This window comes from Stenella coeruleoalba, assembly GCF_951394435.1.
Source record: "Stenella coeruleoalba genome assembly, chromosome: 1".
NCBI classification, from domain to species: domain Eukaryota; kingdom Metazoa; phylum Chordata; class Mammalia; order Artiodactyla; family Delphinidae; genus Stenella; species Stenella coeruleoalba.
Window position 1 is genome coordinate 64,127,649 of NC_137169.1, and position 17,535 is coordinate 64,145,183.

General features: G+C 36.2%; 1 protein-coding gene across 1 annotated transcript in view; it reads right to left on the reverse strand.

The window, feature by feature from the left end:
- The window catches only part of LRRIQ3 (leucine rich repeats and IQ motif containing 3), a gene marked incomplete at its 3' end in the record, with an annotated part of 232,002 nt that overhangs the window by 160,545 nt on the left and 53,922 nt on the right, over positions 1 to 17,535 (reverse strand). Inside the window, exon 4 of the mRNA XM_079901948.1 lies at positions 13,446 to 13,579. Coding sequence (XP_079758074.1) covers positions 13,446 to 13,579 — 134 coding nt within the window. The remainder of the gene's footprint in view (positions 1 to 13,445; positions 13,580 to 17,535) is intronic.

Consider the following 17,535-nt stretch of genomic DNA (forward strand, 5'->3'; position numbering starts at 1 on the left):
GGTCCACAAAAAGACACATTATAGTTAAAATTGCTAAAATTAAAGACAGAGAGACAATCCTAAAAGCAGCAAGAGAAAAGCAACTAGTGAAGTAAAAGGGAACTCCCATTAAACTGTCAGCTGACTTTTCATCAAAAACTTTGCAGGGCAGAAGAGGGTAGCACAATATATTCAAAGTGATAAAAGGAAAACCCCTACAACCAAGAATACTCTACCTGTCAAGACTTTATTCAGATTTGAAGAAAAGATAAAAAGTTTTTGCAGACAAGCAAAAGCTAAAAAAGTTCAATATCACCAAACCAGTTTTAAAAGAAATGTTAAAGGATCTTTTCTAAGCAGAAAAGACCAGGACTAGAAATATGAAAATTATGAAAGGAAGAATGTTATCAGTAAAGGCAAACATGCAATAAAAGTAGTGAACCAAGCACTTATAAAGCTAGTAGGAAGGTTAAAAGAGAAAAGTAGTAAATTTATCTATATCCACAATAAAGAGTTAAGGGATACAGAAAACAAAAAAATATAAAATATGATGTAGAAAGAGGAAACCTTCAAGATGGTGGAAGAGTAAGACATGGAGATCACCTTTCTCCCCACAAATACATCAGAAATACATCTACATGTGGAACAACTCCTATAACACCTACTGAACACTGGCAGAAGAACTCAGACCTCTCAAAAGCCAAGAAACTCCCCCACGTATCTGGGTAGGGCAAAAGAAAAAAGGAAAAACAGAGACAAAAGAATAGGGATGGGATCTGCCCCTCTGGGAAGGAGGAAAAGCTTCCACACACTAGGAAGCCCCTTCACTGGCAGAGACAGTGGGTGGCAGGGGGGAAGCTTCGGAGCCACAGCAGAGAGCACTACAAGCCCTTTGCCTTGCAGAGGGCAAGGCAAAGAGATTCTCGCACAGAGGATCAGTGCCAATCAGCACTCACCAGCCTGAAAGGCTTTTCTGCTCACCCGCTGGGGCGGGTGGGGGCTGGGAGCTGAGGCTCCAGCTTTGGAGGTCGGATCCCAGGGAGAGGACTGGGGTTGCCTGTGAGAACACAGCCTGAAGGGGGCTAGTGCGCCACAGCTAGCCAGGAGGGAGTCCAGGAAAAAGTATGGAACTGTCGAAGAAGAAATAGACTTTTTCTTGCCTTTGTGTTTCGGGGTGCACGAGGGGAAGGGATACAGGGCACCGCTTAAACGAGCTCCAGAGACGGGCGTGAACCACGGCAATCAGCGCGGATCTCAGAGGTAAGCATGAGATGCCAAGGCTGCTGCTGCAGCCAATAAGAAGCCTGTGTGCAAGCACAGGTCACTATCAACATCTCCCCTCCCTGAAGTCTGTGCAGCCCGCCACTGCCAGGGTCCTGTGATCCAGGGACAATTTTCCCGGGAGAACACACGGAGCACCACAGGCTGTTGCAACGTCACGCTGGCCTCTCCTAACACAGGCTTGCCCCACATTCTGTACCCAACCCTCCCCCCTGCCTGAGTGAGCCAGAGCCCCATAATCAGCTGCTCCTTTAACCCCATCCTGTCTGAGCAGGAACAGATGCCCTCAGGTGACCTACACACAGAGGTGGGGCCAAATCCAAAGCTGAGCCCCAGGAGATGTGTGAACAAAGAAGAGAAAGGGAAATTTCTCCCAGCAGCCTCAGGAGCAGCGGATTATATCTCCACAATCAACTTGATGTACCCCACATCTGTGGAACACCTGAATAGACAACGAATCATCCTAAATTGAGGCAGTGGACTTTGGGAGCAACAATATATATAAATATATATTTTTCCTTTTTCGCTTTTTCAATGTGGCTGACAGGGTCGTGGTGCTCTGTCCGGCTGTCAGGCCTGTGCCTCTGAGGTGGGAGAGCTGAGTTCAGGACACTGGTTCACTGGAAACTACCCAGCTCCACGTAATATCAAACAGCAAAAATATTCAAGAGATCTCCATCTCAACGCCAAGACCCAGCTCCACTAAATGACCAGCAAGCTACAGTGCTGAACACCTATGCCAAACAATTACAAGGATGGGAACACAACCCCACCCACTAGCAGAAAGTCTGCCTTAAAGCATAATAAGGTCACAGACACCCTAAAACACACCACCGGCCGTGGAACTGACCAAAAGAAAGACAAGATCCAGCCTCATCCACCAGAACACAGGCACTAGTGCCCTCCACCAGGAAGCCTAAACAACTCACTGAACCAACATTGCCCCTGGGGGAAGACACCAAAAACAACGGGAACTACGAACTTGCAGACTGCGAAAAGGAGACCCCAAACACATGAAGTTAAGCAAAATGAGAACACAGAGAAACACACAGCAGATGAAGGACCAAGGCAAAAACCCACCAGACAAAACAAATGAAGAGGAAATAGTCAGTCTACCTGAAGAAGAATTCAGAATAATGATAGTAAAGATGATACAAAATCTTGGAAACAGAATGAAGAAAATACAAAAACCATTTAACAAGGACCTAGAAGAACTAAAGAGCAAACAAATAATGATAAACAACACAATAAATGAAATTAAAAATTCTCTAGAATGAATCAATAGCAGAATAACTGAGGCAGAAGAATGGATAAGTGACCAGGAAGATAAAACAGTGGAAATAACTACCGCAGAGAGGAATAAAGAAAAAAGAATGAAAAGAATTGAGAACAGTCTCAGAGACCTCAAGGACAACATTAAACACATCAACATTCGAACTATAGGGGTCTCAGAAGAAAAAGAGAAAAAGAAAGGGACTGAGAAACTATCTGAAGAGATTATAGTTGAAAACTTCCTGAATATGGGAAAGGAAATAGTTAATCAAGTCCAGGAAGGGCAGAGAGTCCCATATAGGATAAATCCAAGAAGAAACACGCCATGACACCGATTAATCAAACTATCAAAAATTAAATACAAAGAAAAAATATGTAAAGTAGCAAGGGAAAAACAACAAATAACATACAAGGGAATCCCCATAAGGTTAACAGCTGATCTTTCAGCAGAAACTCTGCAAGACAGAAGGGACTGGCAGGACATATTTAAAGTGATGGAAGGGAAAAACCTACAACCAAGATTACTCTACCCAGCAGGGATCTCATTCAGATTCGACGAAGAAATCAAAACCTTTACAGACAAGCAAAATGTAAGAGAATTCAGCACCACTAAACCAGCTTTACAACAAATACTAAAGGAACTTCTGTAGGCAGGAAACACAAGAGAAAGAAAAGACCTTCAATAACAAACCCAAAACAATTAAGAAAATGGTAATAGGAACATACATATCAATAATTACTGTAAATGTAAATAGATTAAATGCTCAAACATAGACTGGCTGAATGGATACAAACACAAGACCCATATATATGCTGTCTACAAGAGACCCACTTCAGACCTAGGGACACAGACAGACTGAAAGTGAGGGAATGGAAAAAGATATTCCATGAAATGGAAATCAAAAGAAAGCTGGAGTAGCAATTCTCATATCACACAAAATACACATTATAAAAAGACTGTTACAAGAGACAAAGAATGACACTACAGAATGATCAAGGGGTCAATCCAAGAAAAAGTTATAACAATTGTAAATATTTATGCACCCAACATAAGAGCACCTCAATCCCTAAGGCAAATGCAAACAGCCATAAAAGGGAAAGCAACAGTAACACAATCATAGTAGGGGACTTTAACACCCCACTTTCACCAATGGACAGATCATCCAAAATGAAAATAAATGAGGAAACACAAGCTTTAAACAATACATTAAACAAGATGGACTTAATTGATATTAATAGGACATTCCATCCAAAAACAACAGAATACACTTTCTTCTCAAGTGCTCATGGAACATTCTCCAGGATACGTGATATCTTGCAACAAAAATCAAGCCTTGGTAAATTTAAGAAAATTGAAATCATATCAAGTATCTTTTCTGACCACAATGGTATGAGACTAGATATCAATTATTGGAAAAAAATCTGTAAAAAATATAAATACATGGAGGCTTAAAAATACACTACTTAATAACCAAGAGATCACTGAAGAAATCCAAGATGAAATCAAAAAATACTTAGAAACAAATGACATGACGACCCAAAACTTACGGGATGCAGCAAAAGCAGTTCTAAGAGTGAAGTGTATAGCAATACAATCCTACCTTAAGAAACAAGAAACCTCTCAAATAAACTACCTAACCTTACACCTAAAGCAATTAGAGAAGAAGAACAAAACAACCCCAAAGGTAGCAGAAGGAAAGAAATCATAAAGATCAGATCAGAAATAAATGAAAAAGAAATGAAGGAAATAACAGCAAAGATCAATAAAACTAAAAGCTGGTTCTTTGAGAAGATAAAAAAAATGGATAAACCATTAGCCAGACTCAACAAGAAAAAAAGGGAGAAGACTCAAATCAATAAAATTAGAAATGAAAAAGGAGAAGTAACAACTGACACTGCAGAAATACAAAGGATCATGAGAGATTAGGACAAGCAACTGTATGCCAATAAAGTGGACAACCTGGAAGAAATGGACAAATTCTTAGAAATGCACAACGTTCTGAGACTGAACCAGGAAGAAATAGAAAATACGAACAGACCAATCAGAAGCACTGAAATTGAAACTGTGATTAAAAATCTTCCAACAAACAAAAGCCCAGGACCAGATGGCTTCACATGCAAATTCTATCAAATATTTAGAGAAGAGCTAATACCTATTGTTCTCAAACCCCTCTAAAAGACAGCAGAGGGAAGAACACTCCCAAACTCATTCTACGAGGCCACTATAACCCTGATACAAAAACCAGACAAAGATGTCAAAAAAGAAACCTACAGGCCAATATCACTGATGAACATGGATGCAAAAATCCTCAACAAAATACTAGGAAGCAGAATCCAACGGCACATTAAAAGGATCATAACCATGATACAGTGGGGTTTATCCCAGGAATGCAAGGATTCTTCAATATACATGAATCAGTCAATGTGGTACACCATATTAAGAAACTGAAGAATAAAAACCATATGATCATCTCAACAGATGCAGAAAAAGCTTTTGACAAAATTAAACACCAATTTATGATATGCCCTCCAGATATGCCCTCCAGAAAGTAGCCATAGAGGGAACTAATTTATGATATGCACTCCAGATATGCCCTCCAGAAAGTAGGCATAGAGGGAACTTACTTCAACATAATAAAGGCCGTATATGAGAAACCCACAGCCAACATCATCCTCAATGGTGAAAAACTGAAAGCATTTCCACTAAGATCAGGAACAAGACAAGGTTGCTCACTCTCATGACTATTATTTAACATAGTTTTGGAAGTTTTAGCCACAGCAATCAGAGAAGAAAAGGAAATAAAAGCAATTCAAATTGGAAAAGAAGAAATAAAGCTGTCACTGGTTGCACATGACATGATACTCTACATAGAGAATCCTAAAGATGCTACCAGAAAACTACTAGAGCTAATCAATGAATTTGGTAAAGTAGCAGGACACAAAATTAATGCACATAAATCTTTTGCATTCCTATATACGAATGATGAAAAATCTGAAAGAGAAGTTAAGGAAACACTCCCATTTACCATGGCAACAAAGAGAATAAAATACCTAGGAATAAACCTATCTAAGGAGACAAAAGACCTGTATGCAGAAAATTATGACACTGATCAAAGAAATTAAAGATGATACAAATAGATGGAGAGATATACCATGTTCCTGGTTTGGAAGAATCAACATTGTGAAAATGACTATACTACCCAAAGCAATCTACAGATTCAATGCAATCCCTATCAAATTACCAATGGCATTTTTCACAGAACTAGAACAAAAATTTCACAATTTGTATGGAAACCCCAAAAACCTGAAATAGCCAAAGCAAACTTGAGAAAGAAAAATGGAGCTGGAGGAATCAGGCTCCCTGACTTCAGACTATACTACAAAGCTACAGTAATCAAGACAGTATGGTACTAGCACAAAAACAGAAATATAGATCAATGGAACAGGATAGAAAGTCCAGAGATAAACCCATGCACATATGGTCACCTTATCTTTGATAAAGGAGGGAATAATATACAGTGGAGAAATGACAGCCTCTTCAATAAGTGGTGCTGGGAAAACTGGACAGCTACATGTGAAAGAATGAAATTAGAACACTCTCTAACACTGTACACAAAAGTAAACTCAAAATGGATTAAAGATCTAAATGTAAGGCCAGACACTATAAAACCCTTAAAGAAAATCATAGGAACACTCCATGACATAAATCACAGCAAGATCCTTTTTGACCCACCTCCTAGAGAAATGGAAATAGAAACAAAAACAAACAAAAGGGACCTAATGAAATTTAAAAGCTTTTGCACAGCAAAGGAAACAAAATGAAAAGACAACCCTCAGAGTGGGAGAAAATATTTGCAAATTAAGCAACTGACAAAGGATGAATCTCCAAAATTTACAAGCAGCTCATGCAGCTCAATATCATAAAAACAAACAACCCAATCCAAAAATGGGCAGAAGACCTAAATAGACATTTCTCCAAAGAAGATACACAGATCGCCAACAGACACATGAAAGAATGCTTAACATCATTAATCATTAGAGAAATGCAAATCAAAACTATAATGAGATATCATCTCACAGCAGTCAGAATGGTCATCATCAAAAAATCTACAAACAATAAATGCTGGAGAGGGTGTGGAGAAAAGGGAACCCTCTTGCACTGTTGGTGGGAATGTAGAGGGAATGATAGAGCCACTATAGAGAACATTATGGAGGTTCCTTAAAAAACTACAAATAGAACTACCATACGACCCAGCAATCCCACTACTGGGCATATACACTGAGAAAATCATAATTGAAAAAGAGTTATGTACCACAATGTTCATTGCAGCCCTATTTACAATAGCCAGGATGTGGAAGCAAACTAAATGTCCATCAACAGATGAAAGGATAAAGAAGATGTGGCACATATATACAATGGAATATTACTCAGCCATAAAAAGGAACGAAACTGAGTTATTTGTAGTGAGGTGGATGGACCTAAAGACTGTCATATAGAGTGCAGTAAGTCAGAAAGATAAAAACAAATACCGTATGCTAACACATATATATGGAATCTAAAAAGAAAAAAAAAAAAAAAAGAAAATAGAAGAACCTAGGGGCAAGATGGGAATAAAGATGCAGACCTAGTAGAGAATGGACTTGAGGATATGGTGCGGGGAAAGATTAAGCTGGGACAAAGTGAGAGAGTGGCATGGACATATATACACTACCGAAACAGATAGCTAGTGGGAAGCAGCCGCATAGCACAGGGAGATCAGCTTGGTGCTTTGTGATCACCTAGAGGGGTGGGATAGGGAGGTTGGGAGGGAGACACAAGAGGGGGGAGATATGGGGACATATGTATATGTATAACTGATTCACTTTGTCATAAAGCAGAAACTGACACACCATTGTAAAGCAATTATACTCTAATAAAGATGTTAAAAAAACGCAATTATACTACAGTAAAGATGTTAAAAAATAATTAAAAATGGGGGAAAAAAGTGGTTATCACTGCATGATAAGGTAAGGGAAATTTTAATCTAACTTTGTAGCTTTCTATATTTTTGTAACTATCCACAATAAGGTATATTATTTTCTTAGGCACAAGGAGAATTTTTTTTTTTTTTTTTTTTTTTTTTTTTGTGGTATGCGGGCCTCTCACTGTTGTGGCCTCTCCCGTTGCGGAGCACAGGCTCCGGACGTGCAGGCTCAGCAGTCATGGCTCACGGGCCCAGCCGCTCCGCGGCATGTTGGATCTTCCCGGACCGGGGCACAAACCCGTGTCCCCTGCATCGGCAGGCGGACTCTCAACCACTGCACCACCAGGGAAGCCCCAAGTAGAACTTTTTAAAAACTTTTCTATATGCGGATATATGTATATGTATAGCTGATTCACTTTGTTATAAAGCAGAAACTAACACACAACTGTAAAGCAATTATACTCCAATAAAGATGTTAAAAAAAATCTGAGGAACAAAAGCAAATAACTAAATAAATAGGAGATATTCCATGTTCATGGATAGGAAGATTTTATATAGACAAGATATCAGTTCTTCTCAACTTATCTATATATTCAGTGCAATACCAATCAGAATACCAGCATGTTATTGTGTAGGTATTGACAAACTGATTCTAAAGTTTCTATTGAGAGGTACAAAATCCAGAATAGCTGAGACAATTGAAGGAAAAGGACAAATTAGAGGACTGAGATACCACCCAACTTCGAGATTACTATAAAGCTACAGTAATCAAGACATTGTGGTACTGGCAAAAGAATATATCAATGGAACAGAACAGAGAACTCAGAAATAGACAGAAATATAGTCAACTGATCTTTGATGAAGGAACAAAGGCCATACAATGGAGCAAAGATAGTCTTTTCAACCAATGATGTTAAAATAGTCATGTGCAGAAAATGAATACACAAAAAAACTAGACACAGAAATTACTCCTTTCATGAAAATTAACTCGAAAATGGATCTATTACATAAATGTAAAGTGCAAAATTATAAAACTCCTAGAAGATAACATAGGAGAAAACCTAGATGACCTTGGGTATGGCAATGACTTTTTAGATGTAACACCAAAGACATAATCCATGAAAGAAAGAATTGACAAGCTCGGCTTCATTAAAATTAAAAACCTTCTGCTCCACAAAAGACAAAGTTACAAGAATGAGAATATGAGCTATAGACTAGGAGCAAATTTTTGAAAAAGGCATCTATAAAAGAACTGTTATTCAAAATATACAAAGAACTCTTAAAACTCAACAAGAAAAAAAAAAAACTCAACAAGAAGTAAACAAAGAACACATTTTTTTAAAAAAGCCAATACCTTAACAGACATCTCACCAAAAAGATATATAGATGACAAATAAGCATATGCAAAGATGCTCCACATTATATATCACCAGTGAAATACAAATTAAAACAACAATAAGATACCACCACACATGCCAAAATCCAGAATAACACCAAATGCTGGTGAAGATGTGGAGCAATAGGAACTCCCATTCATTGCTGGTGGGCATGCAAATAGTATAGCCACTGGAAAAGAGTTTGGCAATTTCTTATAAAACTAAACAAAATCTTACCATACAATCCAGCAATTGTGCTCCTTGGTATTTATCCAAAGATGCAGAAAACTGTCCACAAAAAAACCTGCACATCGATGTTTATAGCAGGTTTATTAATAAATGCTAAAATATGGAAGTAATCAACACATCTTTCAGTAGGTATATGAATAAAGAAACTGGTACATCCAGACAATGTAGTATTATTCAGCTCTAAAATGAAATTATCTTATCAAGCTATGAAAATACACAGAGGAATCTTAAATTCATGTTACTAAATGAAAGAAGCCAATCTGAAAAGGGTATATACTATATGATTCTAACTATATGACATTCTGGAATAGGCAAAACTATGGAGACAATAAAAAGATGAGTGGTTGACAGAGTTAGAGAGGGGGATAGGGGTGACTAGGCAGAGGACTGAGGATTTTAGGGGGCAGTAAAAGTAAACAATGTGATTCCATAATGATCGATATATGTCATTGTACATTTGTCCAAGCTCACAGAATGTTCAATACGAAGAGTTTACTGTAAACTATAGATTTTGGGTGATTATGGTATGTCAGTGTAAGTTCATCAATTAAAAAAAACTGTACCACTCTGATAGGGAATGTTTATAATGGGGGAGGCTATGCATGGGCAGGGGCTGGGAGTATAATGGAAATCTCTGTACCTCCTGCTTAATTTTTCTGTGTAACTGAAACTACTCTAAAATAAAATAGTCTTATTTTAAAAAGTAAACTAAAAGGTATCAAGAAAATTATAAAAGACATACAAGACCACATAAACTAGAATTAGACTAATTTAGAAATGCAATGATAGGGCTCAGAATAAGACATTTAAAACTCATTTTATAAATAAATACTAACCTAGGAGAAGGATAATTATAATGAACATAACAGAAAATACCCTAAGAGAAATGGAAGATGAAAATAAGAAAGATTTTAAAAATTAAAAAGAAATAAAATCATTAGATAAGGAACTAATATACTATGATTATACTAAGTACCCATTCAACAATTATTTTTTAAAAAACAATTATTTTAACTATATATCTCCAATCTAAAGACAAAAAAATCCTTTAACACGTTTTAACTTTATTAAATGTTTCTTGTTGATAGTAGTTTATGTATAGTAATCCTGAAACTATTTTGTGTTTATTAGCATTCAGCTAATGAGTAACATTACTGATAATGTTAGCAACCAGAATTCACATGGTGGAAGAAGGGAAGTGTAATATGGAAAGAAGAAGGCAGTGAAGAACCTTCTGTGTTGGATTAGCATTAGAAATTTGAATTTATGATTTAAAAAATCCATTTTCTATTCTGTCTGCTGAAACAGCCTAAGAACCATGACACTCCAGTAGCAATGAACACATTTAGTGCCCAGACCTTGGTTCCTAAATACCATTCCCTACTAAAAATACTAGGGCTCTTTGGAAAATAGCTGTTTCCAGGTCTTCAGAAATAGAAGTAAAAAGAGCACAGAGTTTGGGCTATGTTAAACAAAAGAACGTAACACTTGTAGATTTAACATACGCCGTTTCATCTCTTTATAACTGACCACAAATATCCAATACACCATAGCTGTCTGCCACTGGATACATATCCCAACCTCTCAACCAAGTTTAAATTCTTAATTCTTCATCCATAAGATAGAAAATGCAGGACAAACTCAAAAGCTCTGCTGTACTAAATGATATAAAGTGGATTAAAATACCTAACATGGTATTTGCATACCAATTTGCATACACCACACATTCAATAAATGTTTGTTTCCATTCTTTTACCTTTTTTTACATCCCATTGACCCAACTAATAATCCTCCTTGTGACCTCAGTGTAGTTACCCTTACTTAGGTTTAGGAGGCTGCCAATCTGATCCTAATATTTCATTCTAAGAATAAAAGTATGCCTCCCTTGTACCATATCATTTATATTAGAATAATACCACTTCAAAAGATACAGCATCATGTATACATATATCCCCATATACATATAACTGATTCATTTTGTTATATAGCAGAAGCTAACACAACATTTTAAAGCAATAAAGATGTTAAAAAAAAGATAACAGCATTAATCATAATAATTTTCTAAATTTAGACAGTACTTCAAGGCTGTATATAAAATTACAACCAGTTTAAGTGAACAAATTTCCAGCAGAGTACAAAATATTTGCACCTAGGGAGACATTTCTTATTGCTAGAAATAGACATATGAGAGGACTACTAACTTGGAGCTTTAGGTTGGAGGAATCCACAGGCACCTCTCAGGGCAGTTTTGCATGTTTCTTAGATGTTCCTGTTTTTGCTTTTCCACAAATGAATCCAGAAATACTTTTCTTATTCTACCTTGCATAGTCTCTCTATTTATTAATATATTCATCAATTCAGCAAATATTTTTTGAGCATTTAACATGTGTCAAGCACTCTGTTATATACTATAGATACAGAGTATGTAGTACATTTGGAGATACAGATAATTATGCAGACAACTTCAATTCAGTATTGTAAGTGTTGATAATGAAAGTATGTGATAAACATTGCAGGGGCAAATATCACAATAGTTTTCCCTAAACAAATTGAGAGCAACTTGAGGATTTTTAGGTTGGTGAATAAGATTAGGTTTATAATTTTGAAAGATTGCTCTGCGCATGCTGTGGTAAATGTAATTGGAAAGGAGCAAGAAATCCAAGGAAAGAGTAAGTTTCCCATAAAATCATATAATGCAGAGAGCATAAGGTAGAAGAACAGCAATAATAATATTTTTTAAATAGCAGCTAATAAGAATGTAATATCCACATTTGCCAGATGCTATGTGCTTTATATTCATGATCTCAATTCTCATAAGCAAGCAGCGAACTAAGTACTGCTATTAGTCCCTGCTCTCTACCATGTAACATATGAGGAAATTCAGGCCCAGAGTAGTCAAGTAATGTGCCTAATGGAACAGCATTTTAAAGAGAAAAAGAATTCAAGTCAGTCTGTATTGAACCACTGTGACATATTATTACTACTGACATTTCTCTCCACAAAGCTCATTCAAATTCTTTTCATGCATGCTGAATTTTCAGATATTGTTTCCATGTACAAAGTTTTTATCTCATGTTACAGGAATATCAAAGGAAATTTGATTCTAAGAGAGAAAAACTCAGTCCCAGGGGCATAAACTAAAGACAAATCCCTTTAATTAGATGTTTATTTCACAGAAAATGCATACTTAATTTAAATGGAACATATGAGATAGAAATAATATTTTAAATAAATACGTACCTGTTAGCAATTGCCTGATTCTTTTCACATCTTTTATTCCAAATCACTTTACTTTTCCCCCACTGATGAACCCACTCTCTCTCACACTTTGACCTTGGTTTGAAAAGTATATGGAACCTCATCCTCAGAAGTTGCAGGCACTATATTATGTTCAGTTTTTTCTCTCATACTATCTCTCTTAGTCAGGGCTATTGCCATCTATGATTTAGCACATGCAGGCTAACACATAAGAACATACCCTCTGTCTTACCACAGAATGTTGAATATCATTTCAGTGAAATGTCCTAATCTTTCTTTCTCAGGGAATGTCTATTTGCCAGCTCCAGATCTATTTAATCCTACCTATATTTCAGGGCCATGTTCTATTTCTATCTTATGAATTCTCCCATTTAGTATCTGAGAATAAACTATAAGAGAATGTTCATTTCTTTTTTCATATGTTTGATGTTTGTCATGACTAAAATAAATTGATGACAGAGTATCCTATCTTATCTCCCCAAGTACAATGTTAAGAGATTCTTACAGGAAAAGTTTTCCTCTGTTTGTAAAATGTCAGCTACCCGAAAGGGATGTAAGGAACAAAGAGAGAGGAAAAAGCATTAATCAAAGGGTAATGTAGACTGATGTGGTACCAGATGTTTTGGCAAAACTATCTTCATATTCAAACAAAATGCAAAATCCTCATATATATATATACATACATATATATATATGGTTTATATTTCTCTCATGTTGTACATGGCTTATATTTCTATTATATCCCATTACATGAGAGAAATGTAATATATATTTTTGACTAATCTTTAAGTTTAATTTAAAATAACTATCAGAATTACTCAGACAATGATTAATAAAAACTTTAATGATTAGTTATTTATATGGTCAATTTAAAAGAAAAAATAAGAGAATCAAATTTTGATTATGCTGAATATTATATTACTATAGAATCTGTGGTGTGTTCCTAAAAATTAGTTTAAATAGTCTATAAAGTACCATTTTGACAGGGAATACAAAAAAGCATATATTAGAGAAATGTCTTTTTATCATCTTTTAATATTCAAATAGTGAAGAAAATAAAACATACCTCACTTTTTTCCTAACTAAGAAACCACGTATCCATCTTTGAACAATCAAAACTGGCGAGTTATGAGCCAGAATTTCATTAATTTTTGAAATAATAACTTTGATATTATCAATTTCATTCTCATAGGTTGATCCCTGTATAAAGAAAATATATTTAATATTTATAGCTCATGAAAGTATTTCCAAAAGATAGTTTAACTTGGTAGTCTGATGGTATAAACTATTAAAACATTCACGGGTATCTTATTATACACATAACAGTTAAATAATAAATCTATTTTCATATCTATTTTTATTAGATCAGAAGACCAAGAATTAGTAGCACCAAATAATTTTAATTCTCTACAAAAAAAATGCAAGATCAATGAGGATAACTTTCTCCATTCTAGATTCTTCTCACAATCTGCTATCATAGTTATAAAATTTTGCCCATAATCACGTTGATCTCTGAAAGATAATGGCATGAATAGACATCCAATGAAACTCTAAAAGTATTCTGTGGATCATCACAGAGGAAACTGATACATGATGGATTTATAAAACAACTTACAGTAGTTCAAAACTTTGTGGCATCTTAACTAGAATGTTGCACACTTTTACTGGAAGACAGCACACTCCCCTGGCGAAAGATATTCTATATTGCCTTTAAAGAAATTATCTCTAAGATTATTGTTCCTGCAAATTTTTTATTTGGGATCATAGACTCCTTATATCCTACTGATCATTTGACTGGCTAGAAAAAGCCACTCTAGTTATGTCTTGAATGTAAAAATTATGCATTAAAAACCTAACACATTTCTTTGTAAGGTACCTACTCTGAAAATTATCAACCCCATCATGTTTAAAAAAAAATACCTTTACTACATATACACTTAATCAGCTCCAAAAAAAAAATCACAAAGCCTTGTAGATTAATACTACTTCAGATTTATACTTACAAACATTCATTGCTAATTAGCAAATCCTTTACTTTTGGCCCTGGCTTGCTTCTGTTTCCAACAGGAGCTACTGTAAACCTTCAGTACTATTCTCTATAAAGCCTTTTCCCTAGCACTAACTAAACATCTTGCTTCCTTCTCACAGAGAATATAGGACTATCAAGTCTGAACTTTATCAACTAACACTCCTCCCTTCCCTACAAATTTAACTATATTCCCACTTAACTCTTATATATCTAAACTGAATAGAAGCAACTTCTACTTAATCTTAAATCAAGAAGTATCTCACTTCCTGTCCAAGATTGGCTCTCCATCATGGTTAAGTTTAATCTCCCTGTTTTCAATTACTTCCCTGCTACTGTCCCTATGTCTCACCTATAAATATGATGTAGTCTCACCCATCTGTAAAATGCACACACACAAATAATCATACACATCCCAACCCTCCATCCTTTGTATCTAACTTTTATTAAGAGTCCTTGAAACAGAATTCCATATTTGCTGTCCCACCTTCTCTCTTCCTGTATCTCAATCCACTGACTTCTATCCCTATCATCCTATCTAATAGTTTTACAAAATTATCATTGGACATTTCTCATTGAAGCACTTCCCTTGGCTTCTATACACCACACTCTTGGGTTTTCCTATAACTAATGTTTACTTCTGGACTTTTTAAAGACCTATCCATACCCTACTTAATGTCACACTGAAAGGATTTTCTCCATTTTGTCTTTTTTCAATCTGAACACACTGTCCAGATGACTGCAACCAAATCCACAGCTCCAACACTCACCTATGTCCTGATGTCTCTCAGATTTCTCACTTTAAGCAGGAACTCTCTCTGGAGCTACAGAACAATATGGTCATACTGATTATCCAATTACAGGCTTACCTTGGAGATACTGCAGATTGAGTTCCAGACCACCACAAAAAAAGGGAATATTGAAATACAGCAACTCACATGAATATTTTGGTTTCCCAGTACATATAAAAATTATGTTTACACTATAATGTAGTCTATTAAGTGTGCAATAGCATTGTCTAAAAAAGCAATGTACATGCCTTAATTTAAAAAATATTTTATTGCTAATAAAGCTAACCATCATCAGGGCCTTCAGCAAGTTGTAATCTTTCTACGGTAGAAACATCAAAAATCACTAATCATAGATCCTCATAACAAATATAATAATAATGAAAACATTTGAAATATTGTGAGAATTACCAAAATGTAACACAGAGACATGAAGTGAGTAAATGATGTCAAAAAAAATGGCACTTATAAACTTGCTCCATGCAGGGTTGCCACAAACCTTCAATTTGTGATAAATGCATTATGTGTGAAGTACAGTAAAGTGAAGTGCAATAAAACAAGATATTCCTGTAAACTCAACTTGCCCAAACATGAATCTTCTTCCCTAACCTGCTTTCTCACATGCTCTTAGTGGATGGTGCTATTGCCCATATGAACCTAACCCAGAAACCCTAGAACCATCCCAGGCTATCTTTCTCTTTCACTTCTTCATATCCAAATATTGCTAGATCCAATATATTCAACATCCTAAGCATCTGATCTCTACATTTTCTTCTGTTCTCTACCATTGCTTTATTGCATGTCTTTATCACTTCTCTAACTTACTAAAAATGTCCTGATATCTGAAATAATCCCTACTCCCTACTCCCTTCAAATCATAATATGCACTATTGCTAGAATGAACTTTTCAAAATGCAATGATATGATATGATGATATGGCATTTTTGCTGGTGTATGATTGAAAGATTAATTACAAATTTCTTGACTTGGCACACAAAATCCTTGATCTAGTCCCTTCTTACCTTCTCAATCTCATCTTCCTTCACCCTATATATAATACCTTCCATTCTGGCAATATTCAACCACTTGCATTCCTGAAAACTACCTGATAATCAAACCTCAATGCTTTTTGCATGCCATTCCAGTTTCTTGACTGCCCTTCTCAATTACTTATCTTACTATCTTAGTCTTTTGGAGACTCAGTTCTTTCCTCCAAGAAGCCTTTCTTGACATTGATCTGAGTTTAATATCCTTCTACAATATTATCCTTATTTGTCACACTTGGCAATGGTGAATTTTATCTGAGCCCTGTGATCCTGGAAAACACTGAAGGTTAAGAAATCTCCTTAACCCTTTATTTCAGGAAATGGTTTTATACAAAGAAGAACGCTTCCACCATATTACTTAGATTGTACCCATGAACGTCCCTCTTGTTCGTCTTTGACAAGGCCCTGACACAGACTTTCTAAATTCACATTCTTTGCCTGTTAATGATTAGTTTAACTGCTTTGTCTATACTGAGCAGTCGGAATAAAACGCTTGTTAACCAAACTTTGGTTAAGATTCTCTCTCCTTCCCCTAGTCCCCTGGACTTTGCCCCACCCTCAGCCTGTTACCCTAAACAAAAACATACACACACACACAAACACACACATGCACACACACACACCATGAGACCAAATGTGATGAAAAAAAAAAAACCCATAAAATTACAGGAAATCACAACTATACCAGAAACCAGTAAAGGATAACATTTAAACAAAAGATTATATCATAGGGGCTTCCCTGGTGGTGCAGTGGTTGAGAGTCCACCTGCTGATGCAGGGGACACGGGTTCGTGCCCCAGTCCGGGACGATCCCACATGCCATGGAGCGGCTGGGCCCATGAGCCATGGCCGCTGAGCCTGCACGTCTGGAGCCTGTGCTCCGCAGTGGGAGAGGCCACAACAGTGAGAGGCCCACGTACCAAAAAAAAATAATAATAATTTACTTGCTCATAAGAGGCCTACACCCTCCCTCCCTTTCCTTATTTAGATGGTATATAAGCATGAATTCTCACCTCAGGGAGTTACTCATTTTTCCCTGGGTATCTTCTCAGTATACATGAGGTATAAATGTTAGTAAACTTCTGTTTGTTTTTCTCTTGTAATCTGTCTTATATTAGAGGGGTTTCAGCCAAGAACTCAGAAGAGTAAAGAGAAAATTATTTTTGCTCCCCTATAGTAGTTTGGGAGCAGGGAGGTTGATTGCATAAGTAAGAAGGGAGGGAGAAGAATACAGGAGGGAATTTAGATGACTAGGTTTAAGTGGTCCTGGTCAGATGCTGCAGTTCTCACCAGCAG